This window comes from Chelonoidis abingdonii, chromosome 20, assembly GCF_003597395.2.
Source record: "Chelonoidis abingdonii isolate Lonesome George chromosome 20, CheloAbing_2.0, whole genome shotgun sequence".
Taxonomy (NCBI): Eukaryota; Metazoa; Chordata; order Testudines; family Testudinidae; genus Chelonoidis; species Chelonoidis abingdonii.
The window spans coordinates 3,892,627-3,910,167 of record NC_133788.1 but is presented as its reverse complement, the minus strand read 5'-3'; the positions used below and the strand labels follow the sequence as shown (position 1 = coordinate 3,910,167).

Below are 17,541 nucleotides of genomic sequence, written 5' to 3'. Positions count from 1 at the left end.
CCAAGGCAGCTGACGCCCAGGCTTATGCTTCAAACCCGAGGCAGTGCAGCCTCTCAAAGCCTGCGGCCTGGGAGCTGGGTAGCTGGGAGCTCAGCTCACCCCACACCCGACCACGGGTGGGAGGCCAGCAGCCCTGGCGGAGAACCCACGCCTGCAGCGTGCCAGCCGAGGGGACTCTTCACATGCCGATTGGGGCCACTTCCGCATGTGCTTCCATTTGTGTAAGGCACACACGCTGGGACTATGAAACGCAAGCGGGCGCGGGCATGGGACTGAGGAGCTGGGAGAAGCAGCAAGAGCTTGGCCCGCGGCCGAGAACCTCGGCTTTAGATTCCCAAGCAGCTCAGGAGCTTTGGGGTTGGGTTCAGAGGCCAACGGGGTCCCTGGCCTCAATCCCTCCCTCCCCTGCTTCGTGCCAGCCCTGGCTTTTCAGAAGCGAAGCTACATGTGGCGGGAACAGGCCCCGGACGGGAGTGAGAAGCCCAGGGCCTGGCACAGACAGCAGGGACAGACATGGGCTGATTGGCAAAGGGAGTGGCCACCTATTCCCCAGGGGCGGTGACAGCAGGGTTGGCTGAGCCAAAGCCACACGGCTTAGCTCTAGCTTTCTGTGCACTCCCGAGGTACCAGTGGTCCTTAGCTCAGGGCCCTGCCCCCTGCCCGTTACTTCCCTCCCTTCCCCCGGCGTTCAGAGCAGCGTGTCCCGTGACACCGGTGGCAGGACCGGGCCCATCGGGGGGATCCCTGAATGTATATTTATTCAACATTATTGTGCAACAAAGTAAAGCAGAGAAATCCTGTTCATCTTTCGTGGCCGACGCTCGCTCGGAGGCTGCGGGGCAGGAGGCCGCGCCGCTCGGTCAGTGGTTCGCAGGGCAGGGCAAGACAGCGTCAGGGCACGTGGAGAGCGGGCACATCCGAGCTGAGCCCTCCACGCTGACCGTTATCGCTCCAGGTCTGAACCTGCCCCCCCCCAATCCCTTCTTGCTCTAGCTCTGGCTCCTGCACCCCCACCAGTGTCTTCCCCATAATGCGGGGCTCCGCGCCCCCTGCTGTGCCAGCTCCCCTCTACGGCACCACCTACCGCCCGGCAGGAGGGGGGGCGTTTGTGCAAGCAGCGTGCAGGCACCTCGGCACTTTGGCGGTGAGTGGGCGGAAGGCAGAGGCGGCCCCTTGCTCCCTCGGGACACCGGGGTTCACCCCGCTCTGTTTGGCTCGCTAGACACTTGTTCCCTTTCAACGAAAAAAAAAGTGGCGGAAGGGGAAGCCCCGTGCGCGGAAGAGAGAGCGAAAAGGAAAGGGAGGGGAGTATTGAAAATCAGCTCCCGCGGTCAGGGTCTGGGGTATCCGCTCAAGCCCTGGCCGGAGGGCGGTGGCTGGCGTGGTGTGGCAGGGTGCGGCAACCCGCTAAGCGATCTCCTTGATCCTGCAGATGTAGTCGTGGAGCACCTCGGGATCCTGTAGCCCCATGTCCTGGCACACCCACTCCAGGTCCTCCTCGTCGGCAATGGGGATGGAGTTGTAGGCCAGCTCCTCGGAGGGCAGCGTGGCAAAGGTGGTGAACTTCACCCGCTTCCTCTTGGAGGTGGGCGAGTTGAGTGGGTCCTCGCTCTGGTCCCTGGTGGAGCCCCCTGAGGAACCATCTCCCCGTCCGTGCACCTGGCTCTGCACGCTGGTCTGTGAGCTGCCGCTGCTCTGGTGGTCCCCATGGCAGCAGGTCTGGACACTCTCCAGCGGGTTGCCAGGGCTCTCAGGCGGAGGGGAGAGGTCATTCTGGACCCTCAGGGGCTGCCCATTGCCCAAGAAGACCCAGTGGTGGGAGTGGTCCATGTTGGTCTGGCCCTCGGGCGGGATGCGCTTGTGCCTATACTTCAGCACGAAGACTATGCAGTTGATGAGGAAGACCAGGATGGCCAAGCAGAAGACACCCAGCAGGGCATACATGCCGATCTCCAGATCCGTCAGCCCCCGTGGCACCTGCACAAAGCCTGTGGGGATGGTGGGGAAATCCTCAGTGGTATGGGGGATGCTGGGAGCTCTGCTGTCCTGGCTGGGCTCCAGCTTCCTCTCCACATCTGCCCGCAGGGTGGTGCTGGCCACGCTTTCCTCACTCCCCGAGGTCCCCGGCTTGCTCGGCACATGGCCAGCATCCCCATAGTCGTAGGTGGGGTCCTCCTCGGAGCTGAAGCGCACCCGCACGCTGGCCAGCGCCGTGAAGAGCACGCTCTTGCGCTTGGTCTTCTGGCAGCTCTCGCAGATGACCAGCTCGGCACGCAGTAGGTCTCCAGCCCCCTCGCCTTCCGCCACCACCAATGGGAAGGCCCGGTCCTGGGTCACTGACACCACTTTCTCATCCAGGCTGCTCACCACCAGGTTATAGTCTTTGGGGTCATAGAGGGAGAGGGGGACTGTGGTGCCATCACTGTATGAGACCCACATGCTCAGGAGGGCTTCCTGCAAAACAAACACGGGGAACAGGCATCTACCTATCTATGCATCCATCTCTTCCTCCATCTGTCGATCCCTCCATCCCCCATGCTCCCCAACCATCCATCCATCCATCCCCCATGCTCCCCAACCATCCATCTCTCCATCCCCCATGCTCCCCAACCATCCATCCCTCTATCCCCCATGCTCACCAACCATCCATCCATCTCTCCATCCCCCAAGCTCCCCAACCACCCATCCCTCCATCCCCCATGCTCCCTAACCATCCATCCATCCCCCATGCTGCCTAACCATCCATCAATTCATCCATCCCCCACGCTCCCCAACCATCCTCTCTCCAACCCCCACGCTCCCCAACCATCCATCCATCCCTCCATCCCCCACGCTTCCCAACCATCCATCCATCTCTCCATCCCCCATGCTCCCCAACCATCCATCCCTCTATCCCCCATGCTCACCAACCATCCATCCATCTCTCCATCCCCCAAGCTCCCCAACCACCCATCCCTCCATCCCCCATGCTCCCTAACCATCCATCCATCCCCCATGCTGCCTAACCATCCATCAATTCATCCATCCCCCACGCTCCCCAACCATCCTCTCTCCAACCCCCACGCTCCCCAACCATCCATCCATCCCTCCATCCCCCACGCTTCCCAACCATCCATCCATCTCTCCATCCCCCATGCTCCCCAACCATCCATCCATCCCTCCAACCCCCACGCTCCCCAACCATCCATCCATCCCTCCATCCCCCACGCTCCCCAACCATCCATCCATCCCTCCATCCCCCACGCTCCCCAACCATCCATCCATCCCTCCATCCCCCACGCTCCCCAACCATTCATCCCTTCCTCCACCCCTCATGCTCCCCAACCATCCATCCATCCCTCCATCCTCCATGATCCCCAACCATCCATCCCTCCATCCTCCATGTTCCCCAACCATCCATCCATCCTTCCATCCCCCACGCTCCCCAACCATCCATCCAACCCTCCATCCCCCATGCTCCCCAACCATTCATCCATCCCTCCATCCCCAATGCTCCCCAACCATCCATCCATCTATCCATCCCACCATCCCCCATTCTGTCCATCCATTCATCCTCCATGCTTTCCAACCCTCCATCCGTTCATCAACCCGCCATCCTATCTATCCATTCTCTCCCTCCCTCCCCCACTCACTCCATCCCCCATGCTGTTCATCCATCCCCCAAGCTCTCCATCCATCCATCCGACAATCTTTTCAGCCATCCGTCCATCCATTCCCCATTCTCTGTCTCTCTCTCTAGGAGGGAGTATGGGTTTGAAAGGACTGAGCTGTTCAGCAGACTTATAAAAAGCCCCCACAGAGAGGAAGGATTTATGACCTCCCCCTGGGCCCTGGTGTCCACGGGTTCAATTCCTTGGGCCCATTTCACCCTCATCAAAACTCTTATTTCAGCAGCAGTCCCATGACACCCACCTGTCATCATGCCTGGCACTGACTTCACTGTAAAGCGTGTTGCTCAGTTGCTCTCGTACCGCAGAGCCCCCTGGAGATCCCCTACAGGGCGCTGCACAGCACAATATGGCCAGCGAAGAGCCCTGGGATATCACGCCCTGTGCCAGTGCCATGCCAAGGCACTGCTGCAAACGATTCCCAGGGCCAAGCCTCACCTGGCGGCTCTTAGGCATAGCTGACAAGTTTGGTACAGATGCAAAGTTGAGCATGCAAATTAGTTAATGAGCTAATTTGCATGTTTGTAATTAATTTGCATATGATCAACACACCCTGACCCAAACAGTGGCTGGGGCAGGACACAGAGCTGCCGGAAGCTTGGGGGTAAGAGGGTGGGTTTCTGGTGGAGCTGGGGTCAGTCAGTGGATGGGAACTGGGGGTGTCTGGGTAGGCAGGTGAATGGGTGCTGTGGGTATCTAGGGTGGGTGGTTTAGGGGGCCAGTACTGAACCCCCTCACCGTCTGCTCCCACCATTGGCTGCCCTGGCCCTGCTTGGATCCAGCCAGGGATCGGTGAGAGAGGAGCCAGAGAGGCCCCTGACTTCTGCCAGCAGAGCAGTGCCAGTGCAGCCAGGAGGAGCAGCTGCAGGGTCATCCCTGCCGGCCAGCTGGCCGTGTGAGGTTTCCAGGAGGGGCTTGGCACCAGGGGTTACACAGAATGAGAGCAATGGGAACTCCCGCCGTTTTACAGGCTCTTACAGGAGTCAGATCGAGCCCAGCAGATCGGGGATCCCACCCCCCAGATGGAGCCAGGGCCTCTCCCAGCCAGAAATGAGCAGTCCTGCCACATCACATGGGATGGGGGCGAATTTCTGCTGAGCCCCAATGAAATCATTGCACCCTACAGCCTGACCCTGAGCTGCACCGCATGCCCCGTCCCTCCTCTGAGCGAGTTATTTGAAGGGTGCCTCAGCCAGAGGCCCTCTCCGGGGCAGGACCGCATCCAAATGGCAGAGCAGTGAGTACAGGTGCCCATGCGCGGGTGTGGCACTGAGAGACTACAGGCCCCAGCATGCAATGCTCCATGGAAAGCCAAAGTGCATGCTGGGAGGCGTAGTCCCACACTCGGTGAGCCATGTGGCGTGAGCCCTGTGTTACCTGCTTGGAGAAGTTCAGCGTCTGCTGGGCGGCCGTCTTAGCCACGATGGTGTGGCTGTTGCCGGGGCTGGGATGGAGGGAGAGTGACAGGCTGGACACCACCTGGGCCTTCAGATCGATGATGCTGACCTTCTCGTCCGCCACCGTCACCACCGTCTCCCCCAGCACTGCCTCCATGAGCGGGGACTCCACCTGCAAGAGAGAGCGGTCGGGGAGTGGCTGTGATGGCCCAGCCAGTGACCCACCGCCTCTTGGCACTGCCCTGCCAATGCCGAGGGACCACCCCCAGTGCTGTGAGCTCCCTCACAACAGTGCCCTGCCAATGCCAATGAGGGACCACCCCCAATGCTGTGAGCTCCCTCACAGCAGTGCCCTGCCAACACCAATGAGGGACCACCCCCAGTACTGTGAGCTCCCTCAGCAGTGCCCTGCCGACGCCAACGAGGGACCACCCCCAGTGCTGTGAGCTCCCTCACAGCAGTGCCCTGCCAACGCCAACGAGGGACCACCCCCTGTGCTGGAAGCTCCCTTACAGCAGTGCCCTGCTGATGCCAAGGAGGGCCCACCCTTTCCCACAAAGCAGCGCTGCAGTTCCCCCATACTCCTAGCCTCCTCCTCAGCCAAGGAACATCGCTGGCCTCCAGAGAGCCAGGGAGCTGACAAAGCGTCTGGCAGGGCCCCAGAGACGACCCCATGGGCACGACCTTTGCCTGCACCGCGCCCAAGCTGCTGCTGCACAAGGAGCGGGATTTCCTGGAGAGCTCTGATCCGCCGGCACCGGCCGTGCTGACCTTGAGACGCTCGGCCCTTTGAAGCCAGTATCGAAGAAACCAGGAATTTCGCTTAGAAAAGTGTAACCAAGCCCAGGCCCAGAACTAATTACAGCCCGAGCCGCCCGGCGTTGCAGTTAATGGCTGGAGCCCACCCCGTCACCCCTCCCCTTCCCCCAGCCCCAGTGGGAGGAAAGAGAGTGTCTGCTGCTGAGCTTCAAAGCCAGGATGACATTCACAGCCGGAGCGAGGATCGGAGGCAGGGCTCGGCCAGGCAGACGCTGCTTCTGGGGCGCGGGGTCCTCAGGGACGGGCGCCTATGGCGGGGAGGACGCCTGCTTCAGCACAGCAGAGAATTTGCACATTTACTGCCTCTTTGGGGGACTCCGAGCGTAGGATGCCAACACCCTGCACATGCCCTCTGTGCATCGGACACACCCAGGCTGGCCTCTGGACCAGAAAGCTGCAAAGGACCCCAGATCCAGACTACCCCAGCCTGAGGCCTGTCCCTTTTGTGTACAGCCCCTCAGACGCCTGGTGCCGGCTGACCTCTCCTTCTGGCCAACCAGGGAAAGGGGCAGCACCTGCAGCACACACCCTGCCCTGGGGGGCGGCTGCAGGAGGGAGATGCTCTCCAGGGCAAGGAGCTTTGGAGTGGTTCCCCGCTGACAGCGGCTGGTATCCGGCATCAGCCAATCGGCCCCATGCCTGTGGGAGGCTCATTTACAGGCAGTGGGTGAAAGGTGCCTCCACCCGTTTAACTCTAGGGTGACAGGCAGTGGAACTGACCCTGACTGGGGATTTCCAGCGGGGTCCATGTACAGAGCTGGGCTGCAGCCCTGAGCCAACCTGCAATCAGATACAGCCACAGTCCTACCTGCAACTAGCCCCAGCTCGGTTAGCCTGTGGGTAGCCTGTCCCTAACCACGTGACTTGCTCCATCATGCTCCCAGGGGCCCCTTCTGGGTGGCCCAGCCTTCAGCTGCTGGAGCCTGGTACCAGCCACTGCCCCCGTCCAATATATAATGGCTGGAGGGAGGAGGGGCAGGAAACAGCCTGACCCCCACTGGGGGGGAAGGGAAGGACTTCCTCCCCTGCTTCATCAGCTGTTAGCTCAACCCCGAGGGACAGGGGCCCCATGGGAATCCCTGATCACCTCTAGCAAGTATGTGCCAGCTGAGGTGCCCCATGAGCCCAGGCACGGGCCCCCAGCTTACCCACTCACCTCTCTGCACGCAGGGCTCGTTCCAGCGCTGCCTTCCAGCTCCAGCCACGTGATTCCCCCCGCCCCGAGCAAAGGGGGTGAGGGGCCCATACCTTGAAGAGCGTGGTGCCCGGCTCCCGCCCGGCCAGCGTGCTGCTGTCCACCAGCTGGGCCACCCGGGGGTCATCCACCTTCATGAAGTCGCTGACCAGGTCGGTGACCTCCACCAGCCAGTCGGGTCCCAGCATGGTGATGACCTGGTCGGTGCCCTCCAAGGAGGTGGTGTGGAACTGGGTGAAGACCTGCAGGGTGGAGTGCTGGTACTGCAGGGTGCAGCCCCGGTTCTGCTTCCGCTCATCCTCATCCTCGTCATCCTCGCTCTCCCGCACTGACCTGGGGGCACAAGACAAATCAGCCACCCTGCCCTGCAGCTAGTGGGTACCAAGGTAACAGAGGCCAGTGACTCATCGCAGGAATGGGCTCCTAGCTAGGTGACAATACTGCTGGAAAGGATTTGGGGGGCTAGCGGGGATCACAAACTGAGCGGGAGCCAACAGCGTGAGGCAGGTGCAAAAAGGGCTGTATTAACAGGCCCCGGGAGGTAATTGTCAGCACCGGGGAGGCCTCGACTGGAGTGCTGCATCCAATTCCGGGCGCCGCACTGTCAGAAAGATGTACTCAAACTGGAGAAATTCGGGAGGAGAGCCACAAAAATGAGCAAAGGTTTAGAAAACCTGACTCGTGTTCAGATTCTAGAGAAGGGAAGACATGGGGCACCGGATAATAGCCATGAAATATGTAAATAGCTGTTAAAAAGAGCGTGGGATCAACTGGTCTCCGTGCTCACTGAGGTCAGGACACACAATCAGCTTAGTCTGCAGCAAGGGAAATTCAGGTTAGATATTAGGAAACACTTTCTAGCTCTACGAATAGTCAAGCCCCGAAACAGCTGGCCTAAGCAGGATCCCCGTCGTTGAAGGTTTTACCGACAAGTTGGACAAACACCTGTCAGGGACGATCTAGGTCTTCTTGCTTCTGCTTCAGCGCAGAGGGTTTGGATGAAAAGACGCCTTGATTTCCCCTCCTGCCCTACAGATCTAGGATTTTCTCGCAGGTGGCTCGATATATACGCCACGCGCCTTCATTTCCAGCCCTGTTACCGTGCAGTTCAGCAGCCTCCATGCTCCACCCCAGAAGTAGCTGCAATTCAGCGGTGAGGCCTGTGTCTAAATCAAGATGTGCAATAGCATTGCTACAAATAGCAAAGCACCCCCAGGGGGCAGAAACCACACAGGCAGCTGGCTGACAAAAGGGTTCTGGATGCAGGTGGCACAGGACGGCAGCCTTCCAAGGGGAGCAGTGGGGGCAAAAGACATGTTTGGCTTCAAGACTAAGCTTGATAAGTTTATGGAGGGGATGGTATGATGGGATAGCCTAATTTTGGCAATTAATTGATATTTGATGATTAGCAGGTAAATATGCCCAATGGTCTGTGATGGGATGTTAGATGGGGTGGGATCTGAGTTACTACAGAGAATTCTTTCCTGGGTACTGGCTGGTGAGTCTTGCCCACATGCTCAGGGTTTAGCTGATCGTCATATTTGGGGTCAGGAAGGAATTTTCCTCCAGGGCAGATTGGCAGAGGCCCTGGGGAGTTTTCGCCTTCCTCTGCAGCATGGGGCACTGGTCATTTGCTGGAGGATTCTCTGCACCTTGAGGTCTTTAAACCACGATTTGAGGACTTCAGTAGCTCAGACATAGGTTAGGGGGTTGTTACAGGAGTGGGCGGGTGAGATTCTGTGGCCTGCATTGTGCAGGAGGTCAAACTAGATGATCATAATGGTCCCTTCTGACCTTAAGTCTATGAGATCCCACGGCACGTGGCATTTGCTGTTGGAGGGGATGGGGTTAACGTAAAGGGTCTCCGCCCCAGGCCCTCTCTCCCCTCAGAGCCTGGCGGAGTTGTGAGCTGTCTGCACAGAGTCACTGTGCCCTAGAAACACCCCAGCAAAGGCAGCTCGTCCAGCCCTGCGGAGCTGGGGGGGGCAGCATGAGGGTCCCTGGTGATTCAGGCCGCAGGTGCTAGGGCGCCATGCTGGCAGCATGCTGCCCCCTTTGGAAAAGGGGGGCTTTGTTTCGCTCGGCGGTGCCCTCCAGTGGCCAAGCAGGGCAGCTCGTCCCGCGGCGCAGCCTTTCAGAGCACAGGGCCCAAGCCTTCTCCATTACTGCCGGGAGGAGGCCGTCAAGGGGAGCTGGGCTGGTTCCCTGCCTGGAGGATCTTCCAGCTGCAGGAAGTGCAGAGCAGCAGGGACTGATTCCCAGACGGGCGGAGCACCAAGCCAACGGGAACTGCATTTGTGACTGGCAAAGCCGGGCAAGGGCAGAGTCCCCTGCTCCCCACTCCCCCGGCTGCAAGTGCCCTGGCCCGTGGGGCATGAGCTCCCCTCCGCCCCCCATGCAGGGGCGCACCTCCTGTCTGGCAGGATGGGCACCCTCCAGCCCTTCACTTGGCTCAGCCTGGGGTCCGACAGCTCAATGTGCAGCGGCAGCTTGGGCACCCACACGGTCATCTCCAGCAGGGCGCTCAGGTGCTCGTAGCTGAAGGTCACCCGGGCATTCATGGAGCCGCGCGTCTCCTTCCCACTCACAAACACATAGTCGCAGCTGCTGGACACCTGGAGAGGACAGGGAGAGAAGCGCCGGCACTGAGCAGCGGGGTCGGCGGCCCGCGGCCACTCCCAAGGCTGCAGGTTGGATTGAGCCTTGCAGCAGGGGGCGCCCTAACACCCCCATTCCTGCCGCAACTTGGCCAGAGCTGGGGGGCCAGATCCCAATGGCATGTGGCCTGGGGAGACTACAACTCCCAGCATGCAGTGCAGCTGGGCACTTAGCTCCTGCTGGAGCACTGACTGCTGGGAGGTGTGGTCCCCAAAGCCGTTGCTCCGCATTATGGATAGGGTGACCAGACAGCAAATGTGAAATATCAGGACGGGGGATGGGGGGTAATAGGAGCCTATATAAGAAAAAAACCCAAAATCAGGACTGTCCCTATAAAATCAGGACATGTACATGTGCGATTGCAGCAAACATGCACACCACAAGCAAGCAGTTGCACATATGGTCCAGTGAAGAGAATGGTCTTGGGGGCCCCAGACTCTGTCACTGACTTGCTCTGTGACCACAGGCAAATGCCTGCACTTTGCTGTGCCTCAGTGTACCCGCCAGTAAAATAAAGATAATGCTACTGACTTTCCTTTGTAATGTGCTTTGAGATCTATGGATCTAGACAATCAGCCTCTGTGATACCTCCCACCACATTCCCCTCATAGAGGCTGGATAACACCCAAACCTGGTCAAAACACCCCCCCCCCTTCAATCAAACATTTTCATTCAACAATGTCTGTTTAAAGTGTTTCCATTTGCAACAAAAACGTTTATTTCATTTGGCTTTGACTCAAAATGGTCATTTTGTTTTGGCTCTATCGAAACCCGAAAAGGCCCTGAAATTCCCAGTGTTCCTCCCTCCCCTTTTCTGACACCGGCTGCGACAGGACGAGCTGTGTCTAGAGTCAGTTTTCCCTTGTGCCGTCCTGCATCTTTCTGAAACTTCTCCAACTGTGTCAAAGCAATGGAGAGTTTACACGACTTGTCCTGGCTCACACGGGGAGAGCTAAGAATCAACCCATCAGCTCCTAAATCCATAAACGCAAGCGCACCCTTGCTCTGCACCCAGCCCTGTAATATCAGAAGCAGCTCGATAAACCCAGGGAGCTCACCACACCTCTGCTGTGCAGCGCCGAGTGGATAAGTCAATTGCATTAGACACACCTCTTCCACGTGCCAGCGGCGCGTCCTGGAACAATTCATTTAACGGAAGCAATCCCTATTAGCCGTGCAATCTTGCTAATGTATTTACATGGGATCTGCCTTTAAGGTGCTATTCACTGGCACCCCCGTGACCGTCATTAACGTTAATGCCTTGAGATGTTTCTCCACCGAATCAATTTTAATCCCATTGTTGTGTCTCCCCCATGCTTTAATTTCCATTTATGCAAATAACATTAAATATATCCTGAGGGGGTCGCTTATTACAGACCAATCCAAGCCAATTAAGGAGCTAAGGGAGGAAATTACTAATGAATTGCTCATGTTTTCTCTGAGGGCTGTAAGTCCAGAATGCAACATTGCCTGCCCGGAGGGTGGAAGGAGGATCTCAAGCCAGAGTCTCTGATGCTGTTCAAGGTCTCCAGGCAGCCTGTGTCTCTGTGAGTGCAATTCCACAGCTGCAAATGATCCAGCCTGCGTCTCTGCACCTGAGAGATTGGCCATTGACCCAGCTGCCTCTGCAGATCAGCTCAGTCAGATGCACCGAGTTGGGTTTGCGGTTTCAGAAAAACATGTGAGCTCGATGACTGACAGATGCAAAACGCTCTCCACTGAAACAGCGGTGGTGGCTGAAAATCAGATCTGCTTGGGGAGGTTTGCAGATGGGCTCGGCACCCAGGATGGGGCCTGGTTTTCTCAAGTACTTGGTGTGCTGGATGCTTGTCACAATAGGATGTTTGTGCAAATCTGGCCTTTGTTTAGGTGTCTAAATGGGAGCTGAACTCTTGGAATCTGGTGCGGATTGCGGGTGCTAAGCCCTGGGGAATCCAGCCCCGATCGCAGGCGCTGAGCCCTGGGGAATCCAGCCCTGATCGCGGGCACTGAGCCCCAGGGGATCTGGCCCCGATCGCGGGTGCTGAGCCCCAGGGGATCTGGCTTCGATCGCGGGCGCTGGGCCCCGGAGAATCTGGCTCCGATCGCGGGTGCTGAGCCCCAGGGGATCTGGCTTCAATAGCGGGCGCTGGGCCCCGGAGAATCTGGCCCCGATCGTGGGCGCTGAGCCCCGGGGAATCTGGCTCCGATCGCGGGTGCTGAGCCCCAGGGGATCTGGCTTCGATAGCGGGCGCTGGGCCCCGGAGAATCCGGCCCCGATCGTGGGCGCTGAGCCCTGGGGAATCTGGCTCCGATCGTGGGTGCTGAGCCCCAGGGAATCCAACCCTGATTGCGGGCGCTGAGCCCCGGGGGATCTGGCCCCGAAAGCTAGCGCTAAGCCCCGGGGAACCCAGTTCCGATTGCGGGCTCTGAGCCCCGGGGATCCATCCCCAATCGCGAGTGCTGAGCCCCGGGGGATCTGGCCCCGATCGCAGGCGCTGAGCCCTGGGGAATCTGGCCCCGATTGCGGGCGCTGAGCCCCGCGGGATCCGGCCCTGATCAGGCAGGTGCTGTACTGTGGGCAGTGTGGGAAGGCACAAGAAGGGGGTATTTAATTTCTCAAGCTCTCCTTGGCCCGGCGTTGACATCAGATAGACACAAGCTCAGCATGTCTGCAGACAATCTCAGCTGTGCCGGGCTGCGTCTGAATAAAGATGAGCTCGGAAATGAATCCCTTGGTGAATGAGCACTCTGGATATTGTGCCATTGATCACAATAATATGATGGTCTGCTGCTCGCAGTACCTTAGGTAATAAATTCACCAGCTCAGCTGGTCTGGGGCCACCAGCGTTTCAATTCACCGAAAGCCACTCGCCCTGTCCCGGTGATGGAGCAGCCCTGTATATTAGTTCTTAAATGTACTGCACGCTATTACCGCCATGCTTGGAGTAACCTGAGCTGAAGGATTCATGTCAAAGTGTTGAGAGCACGGCCTGTCTGTGCAAGGAACCGATAGCTCCGGCCCCATTAAGAGCTGCCAGCTTCACCCTCAGCATCTGGAACCTTTTGCAGCTGTCTCTGCTTTGTCCTCCCAGAGCAGCTACAGAGGCACCGGCATTAACACTGCAAAGAGATCCTCCGCATGTATACGGCTCCAGGGAACCCAGGATATCAGGGTTGGAAGGGACCTAGTCCAACCCTCTGCTCAAAGCAGGCCCAATCCCCAGACAGATTTTTACCCCAGGTCCCTAAATGGCCCCCTCAAGGATTCAGCTCACAACGCTGGGTTTAGCAGGCCAACGCTCAAACCACTGAGCTATCCCTCAGAGGGATAGGCCCTTCGCTACCGAACATTGTGCCCTGTACCTGCACACCCCTGGGGCCTCCATCAGCTTCAGAACTCCTCCACTCTCAGCAAACAGCTGTGAAACCCTCCGGCAAAGTGTGTGTCTCCAATCCCCCTCCAGCAGCAGGTCCACATAGACGATAGCCTACTACTGCTACCAGTTCTCCGTTAACTGAGCTGGTACAGGACTGTGCCGGGGATCTAAAGAGCCCAGCTGTTGCTGTTGCTGTTTCATTTAAAGCATTAAAAAACACTGGCTATTAGTGTGATTTGCACCCCATATTCTTCATAGAAATATTGTGAGATGAATATGGCATAACTGAGGCGTGTTTTATGCAAGATGGGTCATGTGAGGTATCATTGGAAAGGTTATGAGCTACTGAATGTGATTATCCTATTTGCATACATGTATCATTTCTGTATCTGAAGTTAGGACTATTGACCATGTAACAATTACAACTGTGTGTGTATTTGGGAGAACACCCACCAGACCGGAGGACGTCAGCCTGGATTGGGCTATTAAGAAGGGCGATCGAACTTTGAAGATACTAATCTCCTGCCTTCCTGAGAAGCTCCCCGGGTTGCTGCTTTGACACTACAGGGTCAGGTAATTGTGTCACTTGGTACTAGACCCCCATCTTAGGCTTTCAATGTTTTTCCGTTAAGAGGGGGCAAGGGTCAGACTGGAAAACAAAAGATTCTCGCCTTATGTACATTCTATTTAAGGCTGGGAAGTGAGGCAATCAGGACTCTTCTCCATTGCCTCCTCACTCGAGGAGGAAAATTGCTAACCCCCCCTGAAGGGAAAGGCAGGGGCTGAGTCCAGGCAGAGACAGGGGTCCGGTCTGCAAACGGAAATAACTGGAACTCTACAGAAACTCTGCCTAAAACAATGTTTAGGGTGAGAAATTGCATTTTGTAACCCGTTTCTTGAGTGTTTTAAGCTTAGTTTGCGGGTTTTGTTTTATTTGCTCAGTAATCTGCTTTGTTCTGTTTGTTATCCCTTATAGTCACGTACAATTACTCTTTTGTAGTTAATAAAAGTATTTCTTGTTTATTTCAAAACCCAGTTGGTGCAACTCGTGTCTGGGGACGGGGGAAGAAGTCGTGCAGATCTCTCTCCACATTGAGGGAGAGGGCGAATTTTTATGAGCTTGCGCTCTGTGGATCTTTCTATACAGCATGAGACAATATTATTTGGGTTCATACCCCAAAGGAGGTGTGCACGTGAGTGCTGGCCATTCTCCTAGCTAAGTCCTCCCACACGGAGCTGATTTCAGTCTGTGTCTGCAGCTGGGTGTGGCCGTACCTGTGTGTGAGCTGGAGAAGGTTTGAGAGCCTAGCATGGCACGAGCAGGGTGGGGAAACCCAGGCTAGTGGAAAGGGCGGGCTCAGTGGGACCCCAGCACATCAGGTGGGACCCCAGGACAGGGGTTCATCCATCACAATTACATCCAGAAAAAGGACGTTAAAAGAACATTAAGATTGCACAGGCTCCCGGCCTCATTCAGTGCACGGGACGGACGGTGCTCTGTGAGAGCAGCTATTCCATGGTTCATTCTTCTTCATCATCCCCTGGTGGCCCCAGACCTTCCCATTCAAACCCTGCTCTGACTGTCGAACGGTTCATTTCCTCCCGGGTTTCTCTGTGGTGCTCTCGATGAAGTCCCTTAATCGTTTCCCAACATTAATGCATTTACCTTCCTGGCCCCCCAGGCAGGCTAGGTGCTTTCACGGTCTCTGGGGAATTGAGGCACAGAGATGAAGGTCAAAACTGTCAAACGTGGCATCTTCTTTTAGGTTCCTGTCTGAGATGCAGAGGGCCTGACTTTTCAGTGCCCTGAGTTGTGACAGCACTTCCTGGACCACAGGGTCTCAGGTTGGGCACCCAGAACAGGAGACGCAGACAGAGGCACCCTGTGCATTAAAGCAGGGGCAGGCAAACCTTTTGGCCTGAAGGCCACAGCGGGTTTCCAAAATTGTATGGAAGGCCGGTTAGGGGAGGCTGTGCCTCCCCAAACAGCCAGGTATGGCCCAGCCCCCACCCTCTATCTGACCCCCCTGCTTCTCACCCCTTGAGGCTCCCCCCGGGACCTCTGCCCCATCCATCCCTCCAACTCTCTGTCCCCTGACCTCCCCGGACTGCCTGCTCCTAACTGCCACCTGCTTCCCCATCCAACCCCCCCGTTCCCTGTCCCCTGACTGCCCCCAGAGTACCCGCCCCTGACTGCCCCCCGCCACCCCATTCCAGACCCCTCCTCTCATTCCTGGCGCCCCCGGAACCCCTCCCCATACCAACCACCCCTATCCTTCACTCGACTGCCCCCCCCCCGGGACCTGGTCTCTGACTGGCCCCTGCGCCGCACTCCACCCCCATCCTTCTGACCTTCCTGATGCCTCCCTTCGGGACTCCGCTGCCCCCATTCAAACCCCCACCGCTGATCACCCTGACTCTATCCGATACCTTCACCCCCTGACCACCTCCAAATCTTCTGCCCTATATTCACGCCCCCGCTGACCCCTGCACCCTTACCACGCTTGCGTGGTGCACAGTGGCTGGCGGTGCTTCAGTTGTGCCGCACAGAGCACCGGGTCAGGCAGCTGTGCCGTCCAGCTGGAGCCGGCCACGTCACCGTGCCGCACAGAGCACCAGGTCAGGCAGCCGTGCCGCCCAGCTGGAGCTGGCCACGCCACCACGCCACACAGAGTACCGGGTCAGGCAGCCGTGCAGCCCAGCTGGAGTTGGCCACGCCACCGCGCGACACAGAGCAGCGGGTCAGGCAGCTGTGCCGCCCAGCTGGAGTCAGCCACGCCACCGCGCCACACAGAGCAGCGGGTCAGGCAGCTGTGCCGCCCAGCTGGAGTCGGCCACGCCACCGCGCCACACAGAGCACCGGGTCAGGCAGCTGTGCCGCCCAGCTGGAGTCGGCCACGCCACCGCGCCACACAGAGCACCGGGTCAGGCAGCCGTGCCACCCAGCTGGAGTAGGCCATGCCACCGCACCGCACAGAGCACCGGGTCAGGCCCCGGCTCTGCAGCTGCCTGGCCGCCCAGAGGATTGGGCTGATGGCGCAGTGAGCTGAGGCTGCGGGGCAGGGGGATCAGCAGGGGAGGGGCCGGGGACTAGCCTTCCAGGCCAGGAGCTCAGGGCCGGGCAGGAGGGTCCCATGGGCCAGATGTGACCCACAGACCGTAGTTTGCCCCCCTCTGCATTAAAGACTCGATCATAGTGTATATGCCCAAGGGGACTGCGTTAATATGCATCTGACAAAGTGGGTATTTACTCACAAAAGTTCATGCTCCAATACGTCTGTTAGTCTATAAGGTGCAACAGGACTCTGCTGCTTTTACAGATCCAGATTACCATGGCTACCCCCTGACACTTTACTTGTGGCATTTCCTAACTTTTGAGTGCTCGACTTTGCAGCCTTAAATGCTTTTGTAACCCCTGCTTTTTGGGTGTAATATCTCCATACCCTCTCTGTGTACACAGCAGTGGCCGCCATGTTCAGCTCCCCAGCTATTCTTAACGTTCAATGACTTACCGGAACAGATAGCAGATTCCGCTCTGTAATCTGTGATTTATGTAACAGGTTTACAGCCCAGACACCGTATTCAAACTCCCCAATCTCGCCTGGTAATGGAAAGCTCCCGCGGAACAAATCTCAGCCACAAACAAAAAATAACTCAGCCGGTGATTGCAAGGAGGCGCCTCCTGCAAAGCACAAGGCAAAGTTTGTGGGGCCGGAGGTTTGCGCGATCCATTATTCATCCCGGTTCGTGTGCACGTGTCTGCTCCCCCTGGGTGCAGGGACTGTGGGGGGAGTAGATTTATGAGCGGGACGGCAGCGCATTAGCCAGTTTAAGTGTCTGGGAGTCCATCCGGAAGTGCATTACTGCTACAGTGTTTTATCATGCTGCAGAGACCGGGTCGCCATAAATTAGAGGGGGGGGGGGGGCAGTAAATCGCACAGACGAGAGCTTCATTCCGGGACTCGGGTAAACATTCTCCCACTGAGTCTGTCACGCCCTGTTCCCCAGTCTCTCTTGGCGTGAGCTGAGGCAACAGCCTGGGGCTGGAGCACACAGACTGCAGAGTCTGGCAGCTCTGGGGGCCCAGGGAGCGGCCAGGCCTGGGAGCTGCCTCGGGGCCAGGAAGGGAGGTTGGCCCAGTCGTTACAGCATTTGCCTGGGAGCTGGCCAGCTGCATGCCTGGGCCTCTGCCACGACTCCCTGCACACCCCTGAGGGAGTCACTTAGCGCCCCCGGGGGGAAGAGTTCTGCCACGAGTCTCTACTGGGGTAAATCACCACAGCCCCGTGGGCCAAATCCGCACCGGGGCTAAATCACCATAGCCCCATGGAGTCAGATCCCCACTGGGGGTAAATTACCAGAGCCCCCGTGGGCCAGATCCCCACTGGGGGTAAATTACCACAGCCCCATGGGCCAAATCCGCACTGGGGGTAAATCACCATAGC

The 17,541-nt window shown here is 57.9% G+C and overlaps 1 protein-coding gene across 1 annotated transcript in view; it reads right to left on the bottom strand.

Moving 5' to 3' along the window:
- Window positions 1-687: 687 nt before the first annotated feature.
- Window positions 688-17,541, bottom strand: part of TMEM132E (transmembrane protein 132E) — a 47,075-nt gene continuing 30,221 nt past the window's right edge. The window contains exons 6-9 of the mRNA XM_032789695.1: window positions 9,489-9,694; window positions 7,133-7,412; window positions 5,046-5,237; window positions 688-2,454 (exon numbers count right to left, since the gene is read on the bottom strand). Of these exons, the coding sequence (XP_032645586.1) occupies window positions 1,408-2,454; window positions 5,046-5,237; window positions 7,133-7,412; window positions 9,489-9,694 (1,725 nt within the window). The 3' untranslated portion in view covers window positions 688-1,407. The remainder of the gene's footprint in view (window positions 2,455-5,045; window positions 5,238-7,132; window positions 7,413-9,488; window positions 9,695-17,541) is intronic.